Below are 27,029 nucleotides of genomic sequence, written 5' to 3' on the forward strand. Positions count from 1 at the left end.
CACTCCGTGTCCACATGGACGGGCCCGAGAGCACACGGAGAGGCCTGCGGCCAGTGCCAGCGGCTCCAGTCCTGGTGGTGCCCCTTCAGCCCCATGACAGCCCCGGACAGCTGCAGACCCGGAACCAGAGCGAGGCCTCGCAGGAGCCCGGCGGGAAGTCAGGTGATGGTCACCGTGCTGAGCAGCTGAGCTCTGGGCTCGTGACGCAGCCAGTGATGACTGGAACCCAGGAGGAACGCCCAAGACTGGGCCCCGCAGGCTGCTGACGTGTGGGCTTGTGCTGTCGACGGGGGCTTGTGGGTCTTGCGCTCCACCCACGGCGGCGGCGGCTCTGTGTTGTCACACGTCGGTGGCCGTGCCTGGCACTCACTGGGCCCCCAGCAAGTGTTTATGGAGGATTAGCTGAATAAATACACAGACGCAGACTCTATCTGTGCCCATCTGAAACCTGCATTGATCCCAGGAGCCTGTCCCTCCAATCAGTGATGGACTTATTGATGGCTCTGCCAGGCGCAATCGTCAGAAACACACACGGGAGGCAGGGGCGTGTGTGCACGCGTGTGCGTGTGTGCGCGTATTGGTGTCCCACCCTACGCGGCAATTCCACCCACTCTCAAACCAGAGTTCTCGTCGCCTTTCTCCATTAGATCCGTTATTGATTTCCCTTTGTCTGGAGGTAGATAGCTTTCCTAATTAAGCAGTGGCTTTAATTATGCCACAAAGCACATAACATAGATCTTGATTATTAAGCCTGGCCTGTGGGATCACCAAAGGAGGACTGGCAAATCCAAATTAAACAGGATCGTAAAAATGAACCGCCTCACCCGAGACCCCCTGCCTCATTCCAGTGCAGAAATGTCCCTCCTGTCACGTGTCTGCAATGTCTTCGTGTGTGTTAATTGTCTAAGCTGCCAGCAGCCGGGCTCCCACCAGGGCGGATTTAGCGGATGGCAAGCGAGGGTGCCGGAAGCAGGTGCCTCATGCCCACCCCCGGCCTCTGGCTCAGGTCCTCTGACGCGTCCTGTGTGGGTCTGTGAGTGGAGGCGGTTGTCTCAGATGGGAGACTGGGTGTCATCGCGGGAACTGCCGGGGCCGCGTGCTTGTTCCACGGGGATGGGCCCCTGGTTTCCTTCCTCATCTGGGGGTGGAGCTGGGGCAGCAAAGTTGTGTGCTGACCAGGCCATCGGTTCCTCGCCCAGGACATCCTTCCCGCCAACCCCCAGAGTCCACGCCCGGAAGGGAGATGTCTGCAGGGAGCGGGGACCCCCGGGTGAGCCTGTCCCCCAAGCGTGGATGGTCCCCGAGGGGCGCAGAGACCCCTGCTGTCTCTCCTTTGGAAGAGGCTCTTCTGGGAGCCGGGCTGGTCCATGGCGCGGCCAGGCCAGAGTTAAGGGAGGCCAGGCGGGAAAAGCCAAGGCCGCCTGCCCCGTGGGTCCGCTCAGCTGGGATTTGTGGCGATGGGGGCAGAGCCCACTCACCTCGGGGCTGCCCTGGATCCCGCCAGGCCTGAATGTAAAAACCCCTGTGGTCCCGCTTGCCCCTTCTGTCGCCGTCTACCCTAAGGGCTGGCTGAGCTCTTAGGCCCTGCAGGTCTGCCGGCCAACAGAAGGCCTCCTGCTGGGCTGGACCCTGGCACGGGACGGGTCACCTGGCCTCTGGCCCAACAGCCCCAGGGCTGTCCAAGGCCCTGATGGCCTTCGCCACCCAGCTGAGCAGCGGCTCTCCAGACGGCCCAGGAGGCTGTGGGCCAGCCACACCTTGCAGCTGGCTTGTGTGGAGCCCTCCAGGCAGCAGGGCGGCAGCTGTGCCCATCAGTGCACGACCCCACAGCCCGTGGCTGCCCCCTGTCTCTGTGTGAGGATGGGAGGGAGGTCTCTGTCCTGTCAGCGTCCTGTCTCTGATAGGCGGCTCGATCAGGCTTCGGCTCTGAGGTCCGAGGGTAGCATGTGCGCCTGTGTCTCCTCAAATACGTGGTACAATGAGTCTGTGCCCACAAGGGAATCGGGGCCTCTGTGTCTCAGCCTCAGGTCCCTGTGACGATGTGTGCGGGTCAGCCCGCAGCTGCTGAGTCTGTGCGATTGTGGGCCTGGGTGTGTGTAAGAGTGTGTCCACGATCTGTGCTCGCCCTTAGCTGTGTGAACAGGGACCTCAAATAAGTACGCACCATTGATGTCTCAGTCCCACGCGGGTCTGTCTCTATGGTGTGTGCCCGAGTATCTGTGTGTGAGAGGCCATGTGTGTGCACGTGTGTGTAAGGGCATGTGTGATGTGTGTATGTGTGTCTGTGTTGTGTGTGCATGCAGTTGTGTGCTTCTGTGCCCACCAGCATCCCGTCTCGGCCGCTCCACCGGCCACCCCAGCCCGGAGGAAGGTGGGCGTTGGCTGTGGCTCGTTTTGGATTCTGTGTTTGCATGGATGTTCCCGGGAGGGCGGGTGCATCCCACGCGGCAGGCAGATGTGTAGGAAGCATCCTGCAGAGACCCTCCCCGGGACACCCTTCCAGGAACCCTCCTGGTGGCTGTGCCCAGAAGTGCCGCTCGCAGCCTCCGACGATGCAGCTTCCTGGGCGCGCTCAGCCCCGGACGGTGGCGGCAGACAGACGTGTGTCCTGCTGTCAGCGGGCGAAGCTCACAGCTACCCTGGGAGGGACGCTGCCGCTTATCCCCTCTCCACCCTGCGCTCAGCTCTCCGGCAGCACAAAGCGCATCCCGTAAATCTCCGTCAGTGTGGCCGCCGTGGCCCCGACCCCGTGAGGCCGGCCGGGATGCACCTGCCACGCGTCCAACGGAGACCTCGGCAGGGGCTTTCAAGAGCCTCGCCACCGCCCTGCTGCCCCGTGGGTTTCTGAGTCCCCCTGAAACGTCATGCAGTCGGGTATCCTGCTTCTCTGGCTCCGGGTGGGGAGTGGGAGCCCGGCCCGTGCCCCGCCGTGAGCTGACTCTGCGTGCAGCGACCGCCAGGCTGCAGGAAGCCTCCACGTGTGGCCAGCGCTGTGCGGGAAACCGTGTGTCCGCGGAAAAGGTGGGCTTGGCCAGACTTTGGGAAATGGACCCGTTGTGGTTGTGACTACTGCTCATCACCCCACAGTTAGCTGCTTTTAACCATGTTTTGATGGATCCAGAGGCAGGAGTTCAGAAGGGGAGCGAGGGCTTGTCCTTTCCCTGAGCAGAACCTTCTGAACCTCAGGGGGGCATGATGCCGGGATCTCAGCTGGGCTGTCCACCAGAGCACCCTCACGCGGCCCCCTGGTGACCCCCGTGGCCCGGGCATCCTCGCAGTGTGGTGGCCTGTGCAGAGTTGAGCTGCCTCTGTGGTGCCATGGGCTCCAAAACCAAGTCCCGGCACCCGGAGCCTCGTTGTCCTCATGACTCAGCTCAGAAGTCACACAGCCTTGCTCCCGCTGCTCTGTTGGCACTAGGAGGTCCCTGAGGCCTGAGGGGACCACGGTCCCTGTGGAGACTCAGCTGGTGCTGCCACGTCTTTGGAAAGCACGACCTTAACTCAGACTGTGTGGTGATGTTTGCGGGCAGAAGGGCTAGATGGCATTCCGAGGGAGCAGCCGGAGTCCCCCTAAGGAGAAGGATGTTCTGTGTCAGTGAGAACGCCTTCAGATGAAAACCCAACAACTCAGTTAGAGATGGCTGCAATGATAAAAGGACTTCTGATCTCAGATAAGCAGAAAGACAAGGGACACAGGCGGCGGGGGACAGAGTCATTCAACTGGTGGCTCAATGACGTCTCAGGGACCCAGGCTCTTCCCGACTCTGCTCTGCCACAGTCAGCACATTGGGCTTCTGTCATGGTCACAATATGGTTGCTGCAGCTCCCAGCATCACATCCTCACAGGCCAGATTTCCAAAGAGCTAGAATCAATATGCTCCTGCATCTTGACTCTCTTAAGAACAGAGAAAATTTCCCCAGAAGTTCCCCACAGCCTTCTCCGCGTGTGTCCTGGGCCGTCTGTGCATCTCGGCTGTGAACCACGACAGGCATCCTCGCTTCTCTGCTCCCTCTCAGAGGCCCCATTGTGTTTGGCTCACTCATCTCCCGCGTCTCAGGATGTGGGGACACTCAAGTCTCAGGGACTGGGGTTCGCCGAGAATTTAGCTGAGGGTCTGGCTGTGGGCTCCCCCCTCTTCTGAAGGCAACAGAGGTCCCAGACTGGGATGCTCTAGGTCCTGGATGAGGACAGGGTCACAGAGAGGCAGCCGTCTCCTCCGCAGCAGCAGCGCTGAGGAAGCCCTGCTCCCCTGGATGAGCTGTGTGAGACAGGGCGTGCGATGGCCATGGTGGCGGGCGGGCCCACTGGCCCCACTGCCTCCCTCTCTGCTGAGGGAGAAGCTCACTTCTTGGAAAGGGGATCTGGGACTGACCAGGCAGAACCCTCCTGACAGGCGTCCTCACACTCAGTGAAGCGCGTTCCTGCATAACGTGCAGCTCAGTTCTTGCACTGGATAAGGAGTCCTTCTACCGCAAGTGACAGAAAATCCATCTCAAATTGGTTTAAGCAAAAAAAAAAAGACGGGGCTGGGGCACATGGAGAGAATGTATTATTCTTGCAACTACAAAGTCTGGAGGAAGCACTGGCTTCAGGTCAGGCTGGATTCAAGGCTCAGATGATGTCCTCTGGACCTGGCGTCTCACCATCTGTTGATTCTGCTATGGGTGTCATTGGTTTCAGCCTGACTACTGGCTGCAGGATGGCTGCAGCTGCTCCAGCCTCACATCCTATCTCCCCAAGGACCCAGCCAACCTCTCCATGGCTCTGACTGGTCACATGTCTGTCCCTGAACCTATTGCTGAGCTGACTGGCCTGGACTTAGTCACATGCCCTCCTGCATCCACCCAGCTACTTAGAGTGTGATGACGGGGGTGGACCCCACGTATTATGAGGGACGAGGAAGTGGCTGAGCAGGATCACAACAAACGTCCGCAGCCCTGGGACAGGACAGACAGGACTCGGGCTGATGTTCACTTTCCAGGGGAAGGGGATGGAGGGACATTGAGAGGGTTACACTCCACACCCCAGGCGGTGCCAGGAGTGGGACGAGGCTGGAGAGAAAAGCCAAACCCCAGTGCCCAGGGCCAGACCCCAGATCCTGGGCCAGGGCTTTTCGCCAGGCAGTTTCTGGGGGGGGGGCATTTGGCGACATCTGGGTGTCACGACTTGGGTGGGGGCCAGGGTTGCTGCTACACACAGTACCGTTAGCCGAGTCATCCATCCTGCAGGGTGCACAGGCTGAGACTGGGAGCCCTGGTCTGGATGGACTGGAGGTGGGCGGGCCGCGACTGGAGAGTCCGCCAGTGAGGCAGATGCTCCAAGTGGTGGGGGCCGCCTCTCTGTCAAGGGCTCATGGGTGTGAGTATGCATGTGTGTGCGTGTGTGTGTACACATGTGTGGTGTGTGCATGTGTCTGTATGGGGTGTGGGATGCATGCACGTGTGTGCGTGTGTGTGTCTGTGTGGGTGTGGTGTGTGCATGTGGCGAATGTTTCCTCAAATTGTTTGAGCCTCAAGTTTACACTTTCGTTATATTGAGATCATCACGGTTTATTATATCGCGTAATTTCAGATGTACGTTATTATTTATCAGTTTCTGCATAGACTGCATCGTGCTCACCACCAATAGTCTAGTTTTCATCCATCACCAGACACGTGTGCCCCTTTATCCCTTATGCCCACCCCCGCCCCCTTCCCCTCTGGTAACCACTGAACGGTTCTCTTTGTCCGTGTGTTAGTTTATCTTCCACATATGAAGATATCATGTGGCATTTTTCTTTCTCTATCTGGCTTATTTCACTTAACATAACACCCTCAAGGTCCATCCATGTTGTTGCAAATGGGACGATTTTGTCTTTTTTATGGCTGAGTAGTATTTCATTGTGTATATGTATGCCACAGCTTCTTTATCCACTTATCAGTTGAAAGGCGCTTGGGTTGCTTCCAATCTTTGGCTATTGTGAATAATGCTGCAGTGAACATAGGGCTGCATGGGTCTCTCTGAATTGTAGGTTCCCAGTTCTTTGGATAAATACCCAGCAGTGGGATAGCTGGATTGTATGGTATTTCTATTTTTAATCTTTTGAGAAATATCCATGCTGTTTTCCATAGTGGTTGCATCAGTTTGTGTTCCAGAAAACTCTAAATAATCCACCAGAAAATTATTAGAAATAATCAACAACTACAGTAAAGTTGCAGGGTACAAAATCAACTTACAAAAATCAGTTGTAGTTCTGTAGACTAATAATGAACTAGTAGAAAGAGAACTCAAGAGTACAATCCCATTTACAACAGCAACAAAAAGAATAAAATATCTAGGAATCAACTCAACCAAGGAGGCGAAAGATCTATGCACTGAAAACAATAAGACGTTATTGAAAGAAATTGAAGAAGACGTAAAGAAATTGAAAGATGTTCCACGCACATGGATCGGAAGAATAAACATAGTTAAAACGTCCATATTACCTAAAACAATCTACAGATTCAATGCGATCCCAATCAGAATCCCAATGACATTCTTCATGGAAACAGAACGAAGAATCCTAAAATTCGCATGGGGCAACAAAAGACCCCGAATAGCCAAAGCAATCCTGAGAAAAAAGAACAAAGTTGGAGACATCACAATCCCTGACTTCAAAATGTACTACAAAGCTACAGTAATCAACCCAGCATGGTAGGGGCACAAAAAACAGACAAACAGATCAATGGATCAGAACTGAAAGCCCAGAAATAAAACCACACATCTATGGACAGCAAATCTTCAACAAAGGAGCCAAGAACATGAAATGGAGAAAGCAAAGTCTCTTCGTAAGTGGTGTTGGGAAAACTGGACAGCCACACACAAAGGAATGAGAGTAGACCATCATCTTAAACCACACACAAAAATTAACTCAAAATGGATTAAAGACTTGAATCCAAGACCTGAAACCATAAAACTCCTAGAAGAAAATATAGGCAGTATGCTCTCTGACACAGGTGTTAGCAGTATGTTTTTGAATACCATGCCTACTCAGACAAGGGAAATAGAAGAAAAAATAAGCAAGTGGAACCACATCAGACTAAAAAGCTTCTACAAGGCAAAGGCAGCTATCAACAAAATGAAAAGATAACCCACCAACTGGGAGAAAATAGCTGCAAATCAAGTTTACACTGTAGACGTTACCCTCAAACAGAATGATGCACAGACATTCACCAGTTGTAGGTGCCTGGGGGCAGTGAACGGGAGAGGGGAGCAGAGATGCAGCTCCAGCCCAGAGGGAGAGGGGAGCAGAGATGCAGTCAGTGAACGAGTCCCGGGAGAAATAAAGAGGGAGAGCAGACGTGGGTGAGGTGGGCAGGGCTTCACAGGGAGGCTGCGGGTGAGCCTCCAGCATCCTTGAGGGGGAGCCACATGGCCGCCTGGGAGACTTGTCCAGGCAGAGGGAGGGTGTGCCAAGGCCCCGAGGCAGGAGCAGGCCTGGCGTGCTCACAGAAGATCCAGGGGGCTGTGGGGTGAGCCGAAGGGAATTCCAAGGAGTGAGGGGTGCAGGGGCCCAGCTCGCATGTCCTAGAGATGGCACCCTTCTCGGGACAGTGGAGCCCCCAGAAGAGAGAGGAGGACAATGTGTCCAGGAGGAGGAATGGGTGGGCTAGGTGAGAGGCCCCAGGAGTCAGGGGAGAGCAGGTGAGACTCCATCCAGACTCAGCCTGAACAGCGGTGGGGCTGCAGGAGGGGACAGCTGGTCACCTCGGGGAACAGAGGGGGCGGCTGGAGAGGGCAGGGCTGGGGAGGTGAGTCTGCGCTGTCTCCTGCTCGGGTCCGTCTGGGGAGAGAGGGACACCCTGGCTGCAGGTTTGAATGTTGAAACGTTGATCAGCTAAGTTTCAATGTGTGCCACACACCATGCGTTGGTCTTCCTTCAATTTTAAAATGAACCCAGAGCCTCGGCGCTCGGGAGGGGCGATGGGGGCCCCGTGGCTCCCGGCCTTTCTGTCCCCATGCCTGTGTGCCCTCCCCTGTCCCCACCCCCACGTCCCCTCCCTCTGTGCCCACGCCTCTGTCCACCCCACTATGGGGCCAGCCCACGGTCACTGCATCACAGCTCTCTCCAAGCAGCGCCCTTGCCAGACTCCAGTCCTTTCCAGACGCCATAAACTTGGTTAATTTTCTGTCTGACGGAAATGGTGCTATTTATGTACAGAGACGAACTTTCTGGTTCCACTTAAACGGAGTTATTCCAGGGCTACAGCCTGGCGCTGTGTTTTCATCTCCCTCAGTCACACCGGAGCCCCCGGGGGGGACGCTCCCACCGGGCAGAGGCACAGGCCGGAGCTGCAAACACCACGGTCACTGCACAGACGGGCTGCAGAGCCGGAGACACAGGAGGGCAAGTTCAGGTGCAGGAGCCCACCCAGGAGAGGACGCGCCAGCCGCACACCTGCAGGCTGAGAGCTGGAAGCACGTGGGGTCCACCAGGAGCAGGATGACGTACACGTGGTGAGCTCCTCAAGCCAGGGACACTGCACTGTCCTGAAACCGCCACAGCCCAGTGGCAACCAGGGGCTGAACGTTCGGTGGGAAGCGCAGGATGCATCAGCGTGGGCACAAGACGACATCCATGTGGCCGAGGCCCAGACATGCCACTGGGACCTGGGGACGCAGACACGCAGCTGGGACCTGGGGACGTGGACACGCTGCTGGGACCTGGGGACAGACATGCACTGGACCTCAGGAGAGAGTGGAGGCAACCCAGGGAGTCAGAGCGTGGCCTCTGCGCATGCTGGCAGCGGGCGAGGGGCGTGTCCCCGCTCTTGGCTGGGCACCGCCAGGTTCTTTGTTGCTTCATTGACCGCCGCACCTTGCTGTGTATGAGAAACACCCCTTTCTATCTGCTCCCTGTTTAACACCAATTTTTTTTTTTAAACTGCGAAGAGGATTGTGTTATAAGCACAAGAGATGACTTTATGCAAAGTTGTGCTGGACCCACACGCTTCATCTATGCTGCACTATTTCTAATCGAAAGGCAGTTTGAAGCTGCGCGTGTCCGTGACAGGCGTGATCTGCCAGGTGTAGAGGAGCGACAGGGCGGGAGCCCGACCACGGTGAGCACCCTCTGCTCTGCGTCACCCCCAACGGTGCCCGAGGGTCCCTCGTCCCCCAGGCCTCGTGAGGCTGGTTCCTCCTCACCCTTTGGGTCTCGTGGGCTGAGCTGTGTCCCCCAAATTCGCACATTGAAGCTCTAACCCTAAAACCTCAGGAGGGACTGTGTGTGGAGATGGGGTCTTAAAGAGGTGACTGAGTTCAGACGGTGGGCCCAGTCCATCAGGACTCTGTCCTAACAAGAGGAGAAGAGGACACAGACACGCACAGAGGGACGACACGTGAGGACATGGCCGTCTACACGCCAAGGAGAGAGGCCTCAGGGGAACCAGCCCCACGCCTGGATCTTGGACGTCCAGCCTCGGCACTGGGAGGATAATCTGCTGTTTGAGCCCAGGCTGTGGTGCTTGTTACGCAGCCCTAGCAGACTAATTTGGGTCTAAAGTCACGGTCACTCCTGGTGGCTTCTCCTTGAAGCCGCCCCCCAGGCTCCCCACCCCTCCGCTCCGTGCATGCCCACCAAAGCCCCTCCCCTCTCTGGCAGCACAGGATCTCCTCTGCGTGCCCATGCGAAGCTGTGAGAGCGATGACTCGCGTGCAGACGTCCTCAGGGAAGAGCAGCCGGATGCTGGCCGACTTCACGCAGGTGCAGGATCGGTTCCTGCTGGTCGACAGTGCTCCACGACAGGCGCAGGTGGCCCGTGGCCAGGCCCGAGAGGCCCCGTGGCTCCTGACCCGGTGTGGAGGGAGAGGAAAGGGCGGGGGCCCCAGGCCCTCCAAAGTCGACCGGCTTCCTCCACACCTCGGACAGGAGTGGGGGCTATGTGGGGACGAGAGCGGCTGGCGCAGTGCCAGGAGAGGCTCACAGTGTGTTGGGCCGGGCCGTGTGCAGTGGGTCCGTCCACTGCTCATTCGTCCACCGGTTGACAAATGTTTGTGAACACCTACTGTGTGCAGGCATAGCTCTGGGTGCCTGCTCCTGGGGCGCTTGTGTTCTGGTGGGGAGATCGACTCTAAAGAGCCAGTGGGTGAACGAGACGCTTGAAAGGACGCACAGGGCGCTGAGCTCGGGGAGAGATGGTGCAGGGCGCTGGTGACCCGATGGCCGTCTGGCCGGGCAGTGAGCGCAGCCTCCCCACAGGCCTCCTTCCACACCCCTGCCTCTCGGGAACGTTGCCTTTCCACTGGCAGTTCCTCCAGCAGTGCCTCTTAAGATGGACTTCCTCCCTCAAGGATTTTTCCTGTTTTACACATTTTGCAAGTTCATGAAAATCATGCGTTCCAACTTTCTCCTCTACAGAAAGGTGGAGTGAAGGCTTCTTTCTGAGAGATGAAGCCCCCGGCTGAGCATCGGGGCCCATGTCAATGCACCTACGATGCGCGGCTCCCACCCATCCGGCTCCAAGGGCTGCACTGCTCACTCCAGCTGTGGCACTGAGGATGTGACAGGAGGGGGAGGGCGGCCTGGAGGCTCTCTCCTCCCTGTGCCGGGGCGGCTCCCAGTCCCACCTCCCGCCTGAAGTGGCCGGCCTGGGTTCGAGTCCCAGCCCAGCGTGTCCTGCGGGAAGGGAAATCAGCCCTCCGTGCCTCAGCTTCCTCGCCTTTAAAACGGGCTCCTGGGGGCCGCCCCGTGGCCGAGTGGTTAAGTTGGCACACGCCGCTTCAGAGGCCCGGGGTTTTGACAGTTCAGATCCTGGGTTCGGACCTAGCGCCACTCATCAGACGATGTTGAGGCGGCGTCCCACACAGCACAACCAGAAACGCCTGCAACTGGAATATACAACTATGTACTGGGGGGCTTTGGAGAGAAGAAGAAGGGAAAAAAAAAGAAGAAGATTAGCAACAGATGTTAGCTCAGGCACCAATCTCTAAAAAATAAATACATAAATAAATAAATAAATAAATAAATGGGCTCCTGGAAGGAGTAAGTGGGAGTGAGTGGGAAGATATATGCGGAGCACATGCCAGCCCCAGGGGGCTTAGCTGTTCCTGGCATCATGATTAGTGATCCTTATTATTGGTTTTCAACATTATTAATCATCATTATGGGTTATCATCAGTATCAGTTATTGTTATCAGTTATCATCGTTATTGGTTACCATCATGATTGGTGATCATCATGATTGGTGATCATTATTATTAGTTATCAACATTATTAATCGTCAGTATCAGTTGTCATCATGATTGCTGATCATCGTGATTGGTTATCATCAGTATTGATTATCTTTCTAGGACAGCTCTGACCCGTGCCCACCCTCAGCCCCCGAGAATCCAATGACCCATGATAGCAGCTCGTCCTCAGTGTGGAATCAGCGTTACTGGTGTTTTGGACTAAGTTGTGTCCCCTAAAAGGATCTGTTGGGTCCTGATGCCAGCACCTCCGAGGTGGCCTGATTTGGAAGTGGGGTTGTTGCAGACGTCATTAGTGAAGACAAGGTCTCAGGGGCGCAGCGGGGCCCTAACCCAGCAACGGGTGGCCTCCTGAGGAGAGGAGCACAGATGCGCAGGGTGAGGGCTGTGATGGCGGGGGCCCTTCCTGCGGGGCCACGTGACTGCCGGGGTCACACCTGCAGAGCCAACCTGGCCTGTAAAGTCTCCACTTTGTAAAAACCTGAGGTTTTCTGTTTTGCACATACATGACCACTGTCTGTAAGCCTTCATGGGGACAAGGAAACACACTTTCCCTGCCGGAATCAGGGACGCACTAGGAGACCCCTCATAGGGCTGCTCTTCCGCCCGCCCGACAGACTGGAAGACGGTGTGCACTTGTATTTGCACCAAAGCCCTCACGTTTCCGGCTGGTTCTCCTTTCACATGCACCTGCCTTGTCGCCTTGTGGCAATGGCTCAGGACCGGTTCTGCCCCTTCGTGAAGAGCCCTCTTTATCCAGTGTGGGGTTTTCAACCTGAAGTCCTGTCCTGGGCAATGTTTGCGCCTTGTTGCTGGCTTAGGGAGTGGGATTTGCCTGGGGCCCCTTCCCATTTCAGCGTATTTTTGACTTTTTTATCAGTTTATTCTAACTGTGTGTGTCGTAAACAACAAACATCAGCGTTGTGTGTGCGTGTGTGGGAGTATTTAAGTTAATTGAACGGCCTCTGCCATTTTAAGGAGAGATTTAGTTTATTTACATTTATTACAGCGGCCAACACACTCAGCTGGGTTCCTTCTCGCTTACTTTTCTTAGTCACTTACTTTATTTTTTGTTTCCTCTTTTTTCCGTCTCTTTATTTTTGACAGTTTTACTGAGTTTCTATTCACTCCCTTTTGTCCCCTGTGAATTTATTCTGTTACATTATTACATTAACAGCCACCTTTGCTTTCTCTAGACTCATTTATATAAACTTCAGTATATAAACTTCATTTAACTGTCATTTAAACAAAACATTGCTCACTATGCGCCCCAGACCCCTCCCCATTCCCTCCCTGTCCTCATCCCACATCCCAACTGTGGGATATTTCGCTCTCCCTGCTCCTTTCTCTTCCCCTCCCACACCCCTACCCTCATGAGTCGACCTCTGAAAGGACAACACCCCCTCCGTCTCCTTAATCCCTGAGTCGTAGGTCTGTCGAGGGCGTTGCTTCCTCTTGGTTTCTGATCCCAGGCTCCCCCTGCAGGCACCTCTCTGTCTCAACAGCCCTCATTGGACACTTGCATTCTGCCATCGGGCTGCCTATCACTGTCTACACGGACGTCCTTTCAGGGCACAGCACCTGCTGGGTGCAGGACTCACCCAGTAGATGCCACCTGCCCAGCAGCCACCAGCTCCACACCCACGCGGGATGCAGACCAGAGCTGGGCGTTGAGGGACCAACGTGGGCTGTGGGCCGGGGCTCTCCCGGTCCCCTCCACTGGACCACATGTGACGCGATCACCCTTCCCCATCACCTCTCTTCCACGCCTTCTGAAGGCACCCAGAGGAAAGGGTCCATGTGGTCCCCACGGGGTTTGAATGCCTTCCAGGCGCAAGTCTCTACTTTCCGGTGGGGGGCAGTGGGCTCCTGTTCCACGGCTTCTCAGGCGAATGTAGCCGCATTGTCTCTCTTGCTACGTTTGGTCCTTTTCCATTTACAGCATTGCTGTCACTCCTTTGTTGGCAGCAGGATTTAGAACTGGCCCGAGTTGGCCTCCTGTGGGGCGCTGCGTCCAGCACTGACCGCTCCCACATGCCGTGTCCCCTGCAGGTGCAGACAGATGACCTACTCCGACGACCTGCCCCAGATCTCCGTGGTGTTCATCTTCGTCAATGAGGCCCTCTCAGTCATCCTGCGCTCCGTCCACAGCGTGGTCAACCACACTCCCTCCCAGCTCCTCAAGGAGGTCATCTTGGTGGACGATGACAGTGACAATGGTGAGTTGGGGCCCCCCCCGGGGCCCAGCCAGGGAAAGCGTGTTGGAGCTCTGGGCCAGAAGTCTGAAGTGAGGTGTCACAGGGCCGTGCTCTCTCTGGGGGGCCCGGGAGGGTCCTTGCTGCCTCATCCAGCGTCTGCCGGCAACCTTGGTATCCTGGGCTTGTGGCCACATCGCTCCCGTCTCTGCCTCCATCTTCACGAGGTCTCATCCTGGTGTGTCTGTGTCTCTCCTCTTCTTATGAGGACACTTGTCAGTGGGTTTAGGACCCGCCCTAAGTACAGGAGGGTTTCGTCTCCAGTTCCTTAACCAGTTACATCTACAAAGGTCCTACTTCCGAGTAAGGTCACCTTCTGAGCTTCTGGGTGGACATGAGTTTTGGGAGGCTGCTGTTCGACCCCACAGAGGCTGTCCAGAAAGACCCCAGCATTGGTTTCTCTTGGTCCCTTTTCCTTATTGTCGACCAGCAGACGAGCACAGATGGGCGGCTTGCTGGGGGAGGAGCTGGGCTCACAGCCAGAACCCAGAGCCCCTGGGGGCCTCAGCCTCAAGCTCCATGGAGGGCACGTTGTCCTGCCCCCACCAAGCACAGAGGACTCAAAGACCCCAACAGGCCCGGAGGTGCCCCAGGCCCGTCCTCGCCTGTTCCTCTGCAGAGGCAGAGTGAGGGGAGCCCGAACCCCACCATGAGCAGCCCCAGGGGCTGAGCTGTGCCTGTGGGATAAGTCCTTCACGACCCCTCCCCTCGGGAGTAAGGAGGCCGAGGAGAGCGGAGACGCCCTCCAGGAAGCCCTCCAGGAGGAGGCGGGCGGTGGGCCCGAGGAAGCGCCAGCCCAGTGTCTCTCTGGATGTCCACACCGGGGAGAGCCCTGGACGGTGCTGTCAGAGGAGCGAGCGCTGGTCGTTCCCTGGATAGGGCAGGACAGGGCTGTCCCAGCAACGACGAGCTGCTCCGGCTTGAGCCGCACGTGGGGCCAGGGCTGCCCTCCTGGGGCGTCCCCTGCAGCCTCGTGATTCCGGGGAGACAATGGGTCTCCCAGTGGCGGATGTCGTCTACCGGGGAGGATGAGAGACCGTGGCTTGGAGGCTGGGAGACCGCGGCTCAGGGAGGGTTAACAAACGCCCGGAAGCGGGATGCTGGGTCCACAGGCTCGCAGGCCTCTCCCGCTCAGCCCCTGACCGTCTGCCCTCCCGCCCTCTTCCCCCGGGACTCGGGCCGGAGCCCTCGCCCATGTTCCCCACGGCTCCTCCTCATCCAGGCCTAGCCCAGGTGTCGTCTTCGCAGACGGCTGTCCTCATCCACCCAGAGGGCTCCTGCCTGCTCTCTTTTTCTGTTTTTTTCCTATTGGCTAAACTCCGATATTATTGCTATTTATTTTGTTGCTTGCACATTTGGCCGTTGGGAGTTTCCTCATGTATATATTCCTGTCTTTTATATGTGCCGTCTTCAATTTTTTGAATAGTTTATTGAGTTGAATTCTCATAACGTAAAATTGACCATCTTTAAGACGAGCACACAGTCCTGGGGCATTAGGTGCGTCCATGTGGTTGTGCAGCCCTCCCCACCGCCCTTCTCCCGGGCTCATCGTCCCACACAAAGCTCTGGCCTGAGCGACACTAGCCCCTCCCCCAGTCCCCGCGCCACCTTCTACTTTCTCTCTGCGAGTGTGACTCCCCTGGGAGGCACATGGCGTTTGTCCTTCTGGGACCAGCGTATCTCCTTTGGCGGGGTGAGTCACGATCCCCTCTTTTTGAGGCCAAGTCATGCTCCGTTGTGTGTGTGGACTCACCTTGTTTCCATCCATCCAGAGACTGCATTCCTTTTCAGGGCTGGTTCTCCAGCCCCACTTTCTCTGTCTTGCTGACACGCACCTCTGCCCGACTCCATCTTCTTGGACTGTTTCCTGGTTTGGTGTCTCTCCCGCTAGATGCTGGCCTCAGGAGGGTGGGGTCTTGTCCCCGTGCGGTCTCCCCAGCACCTGGATCTCGCTCCACCATAGTGGGTTGTCTTAAACATTTCTGACCTATGAATCCAGGCATTCCCAGCTCTGGTGGACCTCGGTCCCGAGGCCGGGCCCCTCCCGGGACATGCTGAGGTGACTCTGTGTCTCCCCACAGTGGAGCTCAAGTTCAACCTGGACCAGTACGTCAACAAGAGGTACCCGGGCCTCGTGAAGATCGTCCGCAACAGCAGGAGAGAAGGCTTGATCCGGGCGCGGCTGCAGGGCTGGAAGGCGGCCACGGCCCCCGTCGTCGGCTTCTTCGACGCCCACGTGGAGTTCAGCACCGGCTGGTAAGGGCAGGTGCAGGCTGGTGGAGCTAAGCCACCCCTGGCCAGGGGCCTGGAGCCTGGGCGGGGTCCACCAGCATCTGCTCGGTGGGTTGCAGGGCAAAGGGGACGAGCCCAGCAGGGCCAGGGGGCATCGGAGTCCAGCCCCATGGCTTCTCCGCACCCAGCTCCTCAAACCCAGAAGCTACCTGTGAGGGGGCAGACCTCGGGACACGTGTCTGTGAGCACGGAGCTGAGCCTCCACCTCGTTCCCAGAGGATCTGAAGTGGCCAGTGATTCCAGGAGGCGACAGAATAAAACGAGGACATTCCTGTGACCCCAGAGAGGTAGAATCACACAAGGTTGGGGGCAGTTGCTGTGCAGACATGCAGTCTCTAGGGTCCCAGTCAATCACTAGAGGCCTGAGCCACTGGGAACCAGATGGAAGCAGTTTCTCGTTCTTATGGAACATTCTAGATCAAAGAGTTGACAAGTTCCTCCCCCGCCCCACCCTGATGAAAGACCTGGTGGGGGCGTGGCGGGGCTGTCTTTGGGGAGCAGGACAGTCTGGAGTGAGCCCACCCACCAGGAGGAAGGCTGGGGCTCCTGGCCTGGCCTGTCCTTGCCCCAGGGAGGCAGGGATCATTCAGGGCCTTCCCACTCAGCGTGGCCCCCTGACCAGCCCCTGAGAGTCGGCGGAAATGCAGGTCTGTGTGACCGAGGGTCTCGGGGGTGGCGCCCGGGGTCTATGTCCCCAACCCAGCGCGGGGGTCTCATGCTCTCTGAGGGTAGAGCCCTGGGCCACCTCTAGAGGCTGCGCCTTCAGAACGGCGTCATTCGTCCAGCAAACTATCCACAACCGAGCGGGAGGCGGGGTCCCCACAGGGCGTCAGACCAGGGTAGTCCCAGTGCTTCTGTCCAGACCCCTTGTCCCGAGCTGCCGTCCTCACAGCAGGTGGCTGAGGGTGTGTTCACAGAGCAGCAGGCTGAGCTCCAGCGTTTTCTGGAAAGCTCTGCTGGGCTCCCCTCGTGCTTCCTTCCTCTCCTCTCTGGTGGTGCCTCTGGGGCGTCCCCGCAGCCCTCACTCACGCCAGCCCGTGTGGCCGACGTGAGAGGCATGAGTGGCTGCCGGGTGGGGAGGGCGCTGGAAGGCTCTCGGTGGGCGAGAGCTGTGATATGACGATCAGTCACTAACGTGGTGCGAGTGCCAGCGGGAGGGCGCCCGCAGCCGCGTGTCAGGTGGCGACTGTCCCCAGGTGCCTCCACCATCCCGTCTGCAGAGTGGAGATCCAAGACAGACGCACGAGGTGGTTGCGAGGTGGCCTGGGGGCTGTTGGTGGAGCCCCTCAACTGCGCTGGGCTCCAGGCACGTGGGGTCAGACACGCTCCCAGCTGGGATGGCAGAGCAGGGGACAACCTGAGGCATGAGGTGGCCTGGGACGTGAGCGGACACCTTGGACTGGTGAGCGTGAGCAGAGGGAGGGTCTTCAGTGTGGGAGTGTCCTGGGGGGGCCATAACACCCCACCAAAAGCTTCCCCACACTGAAGACCCTCCCCTCGGTGCTGGAGGCAGAGTCTGAGATCAGGGTGTGGCAGGGCCACGCTCCCCTGGGGGCTCCAGGGGAGGGTCCTTCCTGCCTCGTCCAGCCTCTGGAGGCTCCTGGCACCGCTTGGCCTGGGGCTGCATCACTCTAATGTCTGCCTCCGTCATCGCGCGGCTTCTCCTCTGCGGGTCTGTGTCTCGAATCTGCCTCTGCCTTTCTCTTATACGGACACCAGTCACTGAATTAGGGCCGCCCTCAATCCAGAACCATCTCATCTTGGGCTCTTTAACTTAATTACGTCTACAAAGACTCCAAATTAAGCCACATCCGTGGTTCCAGTTGGACACAGCTTTCGGGAGGACCACCATTCAACCCTCTTCCAGCTCCTGGGGGCTCCAGCCTCCCTTGGCTGGTGGTCACGTCCCTCCAACCTCTGCCTCCACCTTCACACAGCCTCCCCCTCTGCCACCCTGTGTGCGTCTCTCCTCCTCTGTCTTTTATGAGGATCCTTGTCATTGGGTTTGGGGCCCCCAAAGGTGAACCAGGATGTTCTCAGCTCAACCTCCTTAAGTTAGACCCACAGTGGGGGGTCTACAGGGGTCCTCAGTGAACACGGACGTGAGCCCCACACCCGGGCAGCCTGCAGCACCCGTCAGCTGAGCTGTGGGGAAAAGTGGGCCTGGTGTGGCCAGCTTGTCCAATTTTAAAGAGAAACTAAAACTCACCATTTTTATGTCAAATCTCCCGCTCATATTTTTAAACTCTGTGAAGTCTGAATGAAGACGTGCCCTGGGATGCGACCCCGAGGGGAAGGAGGGGTTGTATGTGCTACAAAGAGGGTTTGTGGTGGGTGTGCTGAGGAAGCCCCACAGCGTGTGGTTCAGGGGCCCCAGCTGGCTCCAGGGAGGGCCTGGCATTTCGAAGCCTCTCGAAGTTTGTGGTTTTCCCAACTGCTTCAGGGGTTGGTGTCCCTCAGATGGGGGAGCTTTTTCCTCCCGCTCTCCCTCCACCCTCCCTGGGCATCTCACTCTCCCCAACCATGAGTTTGTTCTAAGGGTTGGTTCCGTCCCAGCACGTGTCTGACTGAGATTTGGCTTCTTTCTGCCTTGACTGCCCTTTGTAGCCCCCATTTCTCTCTCCTCCGCCACCCTCATGAAGTGACTCTCCTTTTCCCGTGACAGCTATCGCCTTCTATCCTTAACTATATATTGTTGTCTGCCCTCCACCAGGGTCTCTCCATACTCTCGTGTAGGTTGCGCACTGCACAAGGCATTTGGTGGCCTTTCCAGCCCTGTAATGTGTTAAACTCCCTGGGCGTTTGGAGGGCATCTGGGAAAGCCGTGAGGCTGTCACGTCAAAGTGCCATTTTAGACCTGTGTGACTTTAATCATCACAACTGAAAACCCCGTTATCCATCTGCAACAGCCCTCCCCTCCCAGAACTGTCTCTACAACGAACTGCCTTGTTAGCTGGCGTGCTGTTTGCAGAGCGGCTCATCTCCGAAGCACTTTGCTAACAGTAATTAATTAATCCTCCTCGTGGAGCCGAGGCGGAGCCAAGCCCCAGGCTCTCGCTCGGAACACAGGAAGGAAGGCAGGCCATGCGGTGGCTCTCGCCGGTGGGGTCGGAGGACTCAACCCCCCCCCAGCTGTCCCTGCCCAAGCCGGACCCCCGAACCTGCGCTCGGCCCCTCTGTCCCCCACAGCAGCATCGGCTCCCTGGCCAGTGGGTGCTGTCAGCCGTGGCAGGTGGAAGGCCCTTGGGTGGCGTCTCATCCTCATGGGAGACAGGGCGAACTGCTCCAGTGCCCCGGGACTCCCTCCGAGGGTCTGCAGCTCGCACCGCTGCCCAGGGAGGGCACAGGAGGAAGACATGTCCTCTGGCCTCACTCCTCCCCGGCTTCATCGCCCCTACTGCCCCCTTCTCCACTCCAGCCACTTGGTCTGCTCCTCAAGCACCCCAGCACATCCCGGGGTCTCGCTGGCTGTTCCTTCTGCATGGAATGCCCGTCCCCCAACACACGCCCACTCCTGCCTACACCTCCTCCTGGTCATCACCACCTGCAACCCACACCAGACGCCCTATTTAAAACTGCAACTCCAACCACTCTTACTCTACTCTGTGTTTCCTCCACAATACCCATCACCTCCTAATGTGTGATATCATTCACTTATGCATCATTGTCTGTCCCCACGCCCCCGCCCTGTTAGGGCCACCACACACTGTTGTGTAGGTTGTGCACTGCACAACACTACTTGGGAGACTGTCTTGTCCCTCCAGTGTATCCTAAGTTCTCTGAGGCATGGATTTTTTCCTTCTTTAGTTCACAAATGTATTCAAATTTGTTAGAACAGGGAGTGGCACCTAACAACCCTCAGTTCATGCTTGTAAATGAATGTACCTTCCAACGGTGCAGGCAAGGAGGGGTGGGAGGTGAGATTCGGTGGAGGGAGAGGCCGAGGTGTGACACAGGCCTGGGGACAGGGTCAGCTGACCCACAGGGAGCTCTGGAGCCAGGACAGCGCCTCAGAGATGTCATTGGTTGGGCCAAAATGGTTTTTATATCCCGCGTCAGTCAGTTGTTAGCTGTGGGCTAACCCAGGAAGGGCGAGACCTGGATCCGGCCCAGGAGGTAGTGGTCCAGCCGGCCTTCAGACCCGGGCATGGCCGCCTGTGCTGCGTGAGCCAGCCCCTCCTCGGGGATGGGATGCAGGGCCCAGCGTCCATGCCCTTCCTCACCGCATGGGCCTCCCCGCAGGGCCGAGCCCGCCCTCACACGGATCCGGGAGGACCGCCGGCGCATCGTGCTGCCCGCCATCGACAACATCAAGTACGACACGTTCGAGGTGCAGCAGTACGCCAGCGCGGCCCACGGCTACAACTGGGGCCTCTGGTGCATGTACATCATCCCGCCCCAGGACTGGCTGGACCGCGGCGATGAGGCGGCACCCATCAGGTGAGCCAGCCTCCAGGACCGCCGAGGCACGGCCTATGCCGGAGGAGCCAGGAGCGGCGGGAGGTGGGGGTGTGGAGGGGCCACTGTGGGTGGGCCTAGTGGCTAGCGGGATGGACGACGCTCCCCTGCAGAAAGCCACTGCCTGGCACCAGGTGGGTGTGCATGGGACGTGGTGATGGGGACAATGGGGAGCTGGCACCCGTTTGTGATCCAAGTGATGATAAGAGCAGGTGGGGAGAGAAGGACAGACAGACAGAAAGAGCTAACATCCAGAGAGAAAGAGACAGTGAAAGAGACTGAGAAAAAGACACACAGACACAGAGAGAGAACAGGGGACAGCAAGAGAGAAAGTCGGGGGGGGGATACACAGAGACAGAGAGAAGGAATGGGAACCAAGAAAGACAGACCCAGACAGAAAGAGGGAGAGACGGACAGACAGATGGACAGACAGGGGCAGCACAGCAGAGCCATAAACAGGCACAGGGAGAGCAAAGGAGAGACCACGAGGCCAACAGACGGTGTGAGCCACGTTGTTTACTCAGACACCATAGATTGTCCTGCAAAACAATTATTTTATTATGAATTGGTTCTCAAACGTCAAAATGGAGTGATTTTTATATGTTAAAAATGCACAAGTCGGGGGGCTGGCTGGTGGCATAGTGGTTAAGTTCACACACTCCACTTCGGCAGCCTGGGGTTTGCGGGTTTGGATCCTGGGTGCAGACCTACATGCTGCTCATCAGCCATGCAGTGGCAGCGACCCATGTACAAAACAGAGGAAGACTGGCACAGATTTTAGCTCAGTGACAATCTTCTTCACCAAAAAAAACCAAAAACCAAAAAACACACAAGTCCAGCATCTTTTGAAAAATGGGGAGGCCCACATTCTCACCAGGCAGCAATCAGCTGGAGCTTAAAAGTGGTCCCTTGTGTAAACAGGGTGCGTGGTTGCAGTTTGCTGCAGTCCCCACCACTCCCTATCGCTCCCTGACACTTCACCATCCTACCTGCCCTGTCAGTCATCTTCACCTGGCTTGCTTTATCGTTGCCATCACTGACTGAGCTTCTGCTGTTTCATCCCCTTCCCCTGACTTCCCTAGTCTGCTGACTCCCTGGGAAATCTGTGCTTCAACATCTAGTGATGTTGCCACTTTCTCCTGGGGGCCCCACCAGGCTGGAGGGCTTTTCCCAGAATGAACATGCATCTCCAGGACCTGTTGACCCCTGGAGCATTTGTCAGGTCCCCCACGGAGGTTTAGGATTTCAGGGGCCAGGGCTGGGATGCCCTCCCCAGCCTCAACTGTACAGACTGGCGTGTCCCTGCGGAAATCCTGCCGAAGCAGCCCCCCTGCCTGGGCGTGACCAGGACCACCCACGGCCGGGCCTCACAGGGGCTTCCAGGTACCTGCCCTCCACTGCCACGGAGCCATACAGTGATGCACTGAGTCCAGAGAGGCCTGGACGTCCAGCAGTGAAGTCCGGGGGCACCAGGCAGTGACATGGCTTGGCCCCCTGCCCCGTGTGCCCCTGCTCTCGAAGGAGGAAGACAACGCCACCCTCACAGACATGCTCTGAACAGGAAGGCTGACAGGGCTGCGGGGGGGCCTTGAGCTGCCCTAAGGTCACTGCCCCAGAGAAAGGCTCCAGATGCCCGAGAGGCGCAGGGCCCGCACAGTGAGCCAGAGGGAGCAGGACCTGGGCTGGGAGCTCCTCCACGATCGGAGGGACCCACGGGCCGGCTCGTGCAGACGAGGAGCAGCGGCTCGAAGGTCACTTTGCTTCATTCAAAATGCACTCGATAATCCCCAAGTAGCAGCAAAACACACCTCGTGTTTGACGCTTTAGGAGTCGGTGAAGTCAGAGAACCCGGGGGCGGTGTCCCCCGCAGTCCTGGCGGCCCAGCTGCAGGAAGCGGGTTCTCCGGCCGCAGTGCATTTGTGTCCAAATTCGCTCCTCATCAGCGTCACCTGGAGAGTCCCTAAAAACCCCGATGCCCAAATCCAAATGAAAGTGAACAGACACCCAGGAAAGGAGAAAGGCAAAGTGCCATGGGCCACGGAGAGACGCCACGTCAGCCCCTAGGCAGCCGGTCAAGGTCGCGGTGGGTGGCTTTGCATCCCGCGACAGCCGCGGGCTTCAGCAGCCAGACCGCACCATGTGCTGGTGAGGCGGGAGTCCCCGGGGCGCTCCGATCCTGTGGGAGGAGAACGGATGGCAGAGCCGCTCTAGGAAGCCGCTCAGTGGCTGCTCATAAAGGAGAGAACGCGCCCTGGGTGACCAGCTGCGCCGCCCCTCGGCACTGGCCCTGAGCAAATGCAAACACACGTCTGTGTGGAGAAGGCCCATGAGTATGCACGGCACCACTCGCTGTCATCCCCAACTGGAGACGCCCCATCGCCCCTGAAGGTGGTCTCCGCCCGAGAGCCCAGCTCGGCACCAGCCAGCAAGGGCCACAGTGTGAGATCCTGGAAATCCTACACGACGGGCCGCGGAAAGGGAGCAGGCCGATCATCCCGCCCCAGACCCACACCCACCCTCCCTACTGGCCCCTCCACGGGCCCCGGGCCCCCGGCCTCTCCTTCTGGGGAGAAGAACCAGGCGCTGTTGACCTTATCTCAGTGGACACAACGCCATGTTCACAGCACGGACGTGACCGTCCAGTTCTGCTAGAAAAGGCCGCCTCTGGGCACAGGGTGGTCACTTTCTTGCACCAAATATATTGTAACATTGGAACCAACACTTAAATTTGAGGAAGTTTCACATGAAATTGATATCTACCCTCTCTGGAAATTAGAAGATTCTGGAAAACTTAGGCCCCCATTCCTGTGTGGTGACAATTGCTGGAGCTGAGTTGCTGCTGATTGCTCAGACAGGGTGTCGCCACCGTCCCCACGACTCCCTGCACTTCCCCCACGCGTCCCCCCACGGAGGGCCTATCAGACACCACGTCCCGCGTCCCTCGAGTGAAGGGGAGACCTGGTCCCCCCAAGGAGGGACCCTCTACACAGCCTCAGTTCGTCCTGTCAGTCTTCCTCCTGGCCTCCGAGACGGGTCCGTGTGACCAGCGGCCGTCGACCAGGAACCACAGGACGTCAGTGCGTTGGAAACAGAAACGAACTGGCTCTGCAGGGCCGCCAGACGCGGGCTCCGAACTGCGGACCTCCAGTCGGCGCAGGGCCCGTGGAGGTCGGGCGGCCGGGGCTTTGGGTCAGGTCCTCGATGGTGGGTCTGGTGGCCCCAGGTTGTTGCCCACTTCTGGAATAGCTGGAACAGCACGTTGGAGCACAGAGTCCCCAAAGGAGAGAGGTAGAGCCGTGGGAGAGAAGAGGGGCTGGACCAGCGGAGGGGCCGGCGGGGCTGACCCAGGAGGAGGGGACGGCCGAGCGCCACTGGGGGCCATGGAAGCTTCCGGGCTCCTGGGGAGCGGAGGGCAGGTGAGGGCACGTGGTCTGGGTCTGAATGACGGAGAAGGGCTACGCCCTCAGACCAAGCCTGACCTGCGGCAGCCTGAGCCCTTTGCTCCCCTGGTCACCACGCTCCTGTCCAGAGGACGCCCTCGGGCTCCACTGCTCAGCAAGGTCTCCCCGCGGCCTCCCCTCAAGCTCCCACGGGCTCCTCACACGCTCCCCGCAGCCTCCCACAGGCTCCCGAGCCCAGCACATCCGGCAGAACAAGGTCCCCTGCAGCCGCCCTCCTGCCACCTCGCCAAGCCGCAGCCCCCACAGATGAGGAGAATCTCAGCCCGGCCGCACGCGGTCCCCCAGGGCCTCCTCCGGGACTTCTTGTCTCCCGCCCGCAGGGAAGAGTGGCTGCCCTTTTCCTGAAGGACACGGCTGGCGCTTGCCAGGAAATTACTCAGCACCGGGAGAGGCTGACATCTGAAGATTTACTCCAGGAAATTATCTTGCCATTCATCATACTTGACGCTCAGGAAGGAAAAAGAATGAGAAGCAATTATAAGGCCTGGACCTCTGCGGGGCAAGTATTTCAGTGCCGGCAGGAAGGGCAGACGGCTTCCCTGCGCTCTGAGGGGGCTGGAACGGGGTCGCCGGCGTGGAGACACTTCCGGATCCTGAGGCAGTCGGATTGGGACCTGCATTTGCTGCCCTCCTCGGCCCGAGCTCCTTCGCGGCAGGGGGTGGGGGGCACAGGCTCTGCACACGCCTGAGGCCCGTCCTCCCTGCTCTCCCTCACCCCGGGGCCCCCGGAGGGCAGCTGCGATGTCACGCTGCACTGCAGGCAGCTCCACGCAGCCACGGGGCCGTGGGCCGGGTCTGCACTCCGTCCCCACAGCCGCCCGGGAGGGACTGTGGGTGTAGAGCTGGCTCCCGAGGGGGCAGGGAGCCCCGGACGAGCCTCGTGGACGAGGCCACACCCAGCACCCCACTCCTCCCCCACAATGGGGCACGAAGGCCCCAGTCACACACAATACTCCATGAAGTCACACACTGATGCACTCACACATGCACACACGGTACACACATGTGCACACACACAGATACACGTGCGTGCATGCATGCACACAGACGCACACACGCTCTCACAGAGATGGGCGTAGACACGCACACACACACTCGCACACGTCTGTGGTTGCTCCCCTAGTTGCGATGGTGCGACAGCGACCGTTAACTTTACACCTTTCCATGTAACATCTTCCAAGGAGCGCTGCCAAGGGGCTGGCGGGTCTGAGGAGTGCAGGGCTTGGCAGCTGGACACGTTCCGCCAGAGGCATGACCCGAACCTCGTTCCCCGTCTACACGATGGGCCCTGCGCCAATTTCCCTTTCCGCCCAGCTTTGTGCGAAGAGTGTTTGGACAGTTTCCTAGGATACACACCAGCGGTGGACTAGGGCATGAAACAATAACAGCAAAGCCAGGAGTCGGGAGTAAGTGCCTGTCAGCCGTCCACGGAGCTCGGGGGCACTAAAAAGCGATTATGCCTCTATTTGAGCAAAGGTCCAGGTTCCCAGGCTCCCACGCTCTTCCGAGCAGTCTGCGTGTGTTGACACCTTTCATCCGCTCAGCGGTTGTTGGGGAGGCACTGTCTTGCCTCTCGCATTACAGTGGCGACGCTGAGCACAGAGAAGTTGAGTGACTTGTCCAAGGTCACACTGCAGTGAGCACAGAGCCAGGTCAGGCTCTTGACTCCATGCCACCCATCACTGCTCTAGACCGCCTGCGGAGCGCGCTGAAACAGTTTGGGCTCTGTTCATAGGTTCAGACTTTTCCAAGAGGGTTGAACCGGTCCACACCAGTTTCTCCAAAAACTTGCCACCGTGGTGTGTCCCCCCCACGCTCAGTGTTGAATGCGTGCAAGATGGCTCCTCCACGTCTAGTGTGTCAGCGCCTGTCACCAGCGAGGCCATGTGTTTCTCTAACTTGACACGCCTTCCACATGCTCACTGACCCAGCGTGTGCTCGTGCTCACCGCCGGGCCGACACGTGGTGCATATTGTTCCAGACTCCGAGAGCAGCTGACCCGCCTGATCCTGGGCCGGCGCGCAAAGGCTGAGGGACCCACCTGTGGCCCTCATTCTGTCAGCTCCCACTTATGCAGTGCTCCCAAATTGCGTGGGCTCGGAGGTGTGTGTGTCTGTGTGTTTTCTGCAGATGTGTCTATGTTTGTGTGTGGAGTTGCATATGTGTGTTTCTGTGTGTTGCATGTGTATACAGGTGTCGTGTGTCTGCATGTATCCACGTGTATCTGGGTGTGTCTGTGTGTGTGTTTGTGGATGCATTTGTGGGACCATATATGTGTGTTGTGTGTGTCTGCGTATTTGTATATCTGTGTGTCTGTGGCGTGTATGTCTCTGTGTGTACTTGTGGTATCTATGTGTGTTGCACATGCATCCACATGTGTCCATGTATCTGTGTGTGCCTGCATGTCTGGTGCATGTGTATATTTGTGGTACATGTAGGTGTGTGTTGGGTGTGTCCGTGCATCTGCGTGTGTCTGCGTGTCTGTTACCTCTCCCAGGCAGAAGCCCGAGTGAGGGCCCTTTGCGGTGAGCCACCGGCTCCCAGCACATCACAGAGCAGCCTGGATGCAAGGACGGTGCCCAGGGACGAGTCTCCCGCGGACCTGAGAGGCCAGGCCGGCGCGTCACTCAGTCCTTGCTGTTTTCTGTGATCACAGCAAGAATTTCTCGTGCAAATACATTCGGCACCAGCTGCCTCTGCTACTGTCGCCTTATGAGTTTATTTTAAGTTTATTTTGGAACTCTGAGCAATAATAAAAACTCAGCAGCAGCCGTAACAGACTTGGCAGGGAATTGGGCACTTCAGTCCGTCAGAGGCCACCCTGACGTGCTGCTGTTGTGAGAAAATGAGAGCAACACCCGCCGTATGTTGGCGAACTGTCACCTAACCCGTCAACACTCGCGATTAAAGTCGAGGGCGGCATTAAAATTTCGTTATCGTTAGATTTGTGACCAAAATCTACTGACAGACAACCTGGATCTTTGCTCAAATAGAAGCATAATCGCTTTTCAGTGCCCCCGCTCTCCACGGATGACTGACCGGCCCCCATCTCCGCGGACGGCTGACGGGCCCCGATCTCCGCGGACGGCTGACGGGCCCCCATCTCCGTGGACGGCTGACGGGCCCCGATCTCCGCGGACGGCTGACCGGCCCCCATCTCCGTGGACGGCTGACGGGCCCCGATCTCCGTGGATGGCTGACGGGCACTTGCTCCTGACTCCGGTCACGGGGAGCAGAAACGCTGCCTCCAGTTGTGAGTGAGACTCGCCTGCTGCTGCTTCTCTTGGTGAAGAGGATTTGCATCTGCAGGAGCGCGGCGGCCACCGAGAGGGACCCGCTCCAGCCTTGTCTCGG

At 57.9% G+C, this 27,029-nt stretch overlaps 1 protein-coding gene across 4 annotated transcripts in view; it reads left to right on the forward strand.

Moving 5' to 3' along the window:
* The window catches only part of GALNT9 (polypeptide N-acetylgalactosaminyltransferase 9), a 106,532-nt gene that overhangs the window by 37,431 nt on the left and 42,072 nt on the right, over positions 1-27,029 (forward strand). For all 4 annotated transcript variants that reach the window (XR_006531766.2, XR_001401311.3, XM_014861101.3 and 1 more), the window contains exons 3-5: positions 13,262-13,428; positions 15,546-15,720; positions 19,999-20,196. Coding sequence is in view for 2 of the 4 variants with exons in the window: in XM_014861101.3 (XP_014716587.2) it covers positions 13,262-13,428; positions 15,546-15,720; positions 19,999-20,196 (540 nt within the window). In the remaining 2 variants the exon portion in view is untranslated. The remainder of the gene's footprint in view (positions 1-13,261; positions 13,429-15,545; positions 15,721-19,998; positions 20,197-27,029) is intronic.

This window comes from Equus asinus, chromosome 8 (assembly GCF_041296235.1).
Source record: "Equus asinus isolate D_3611 breed Donkey chromosome 8, EquAss-T2T_v2, whole genome shotgun sequence".
Lineage (NCBI taxonomy): Eukaryota > Metazoa > Chordata > Mammalia > Perissodactyla > Equidae > Equus > Equus asinus.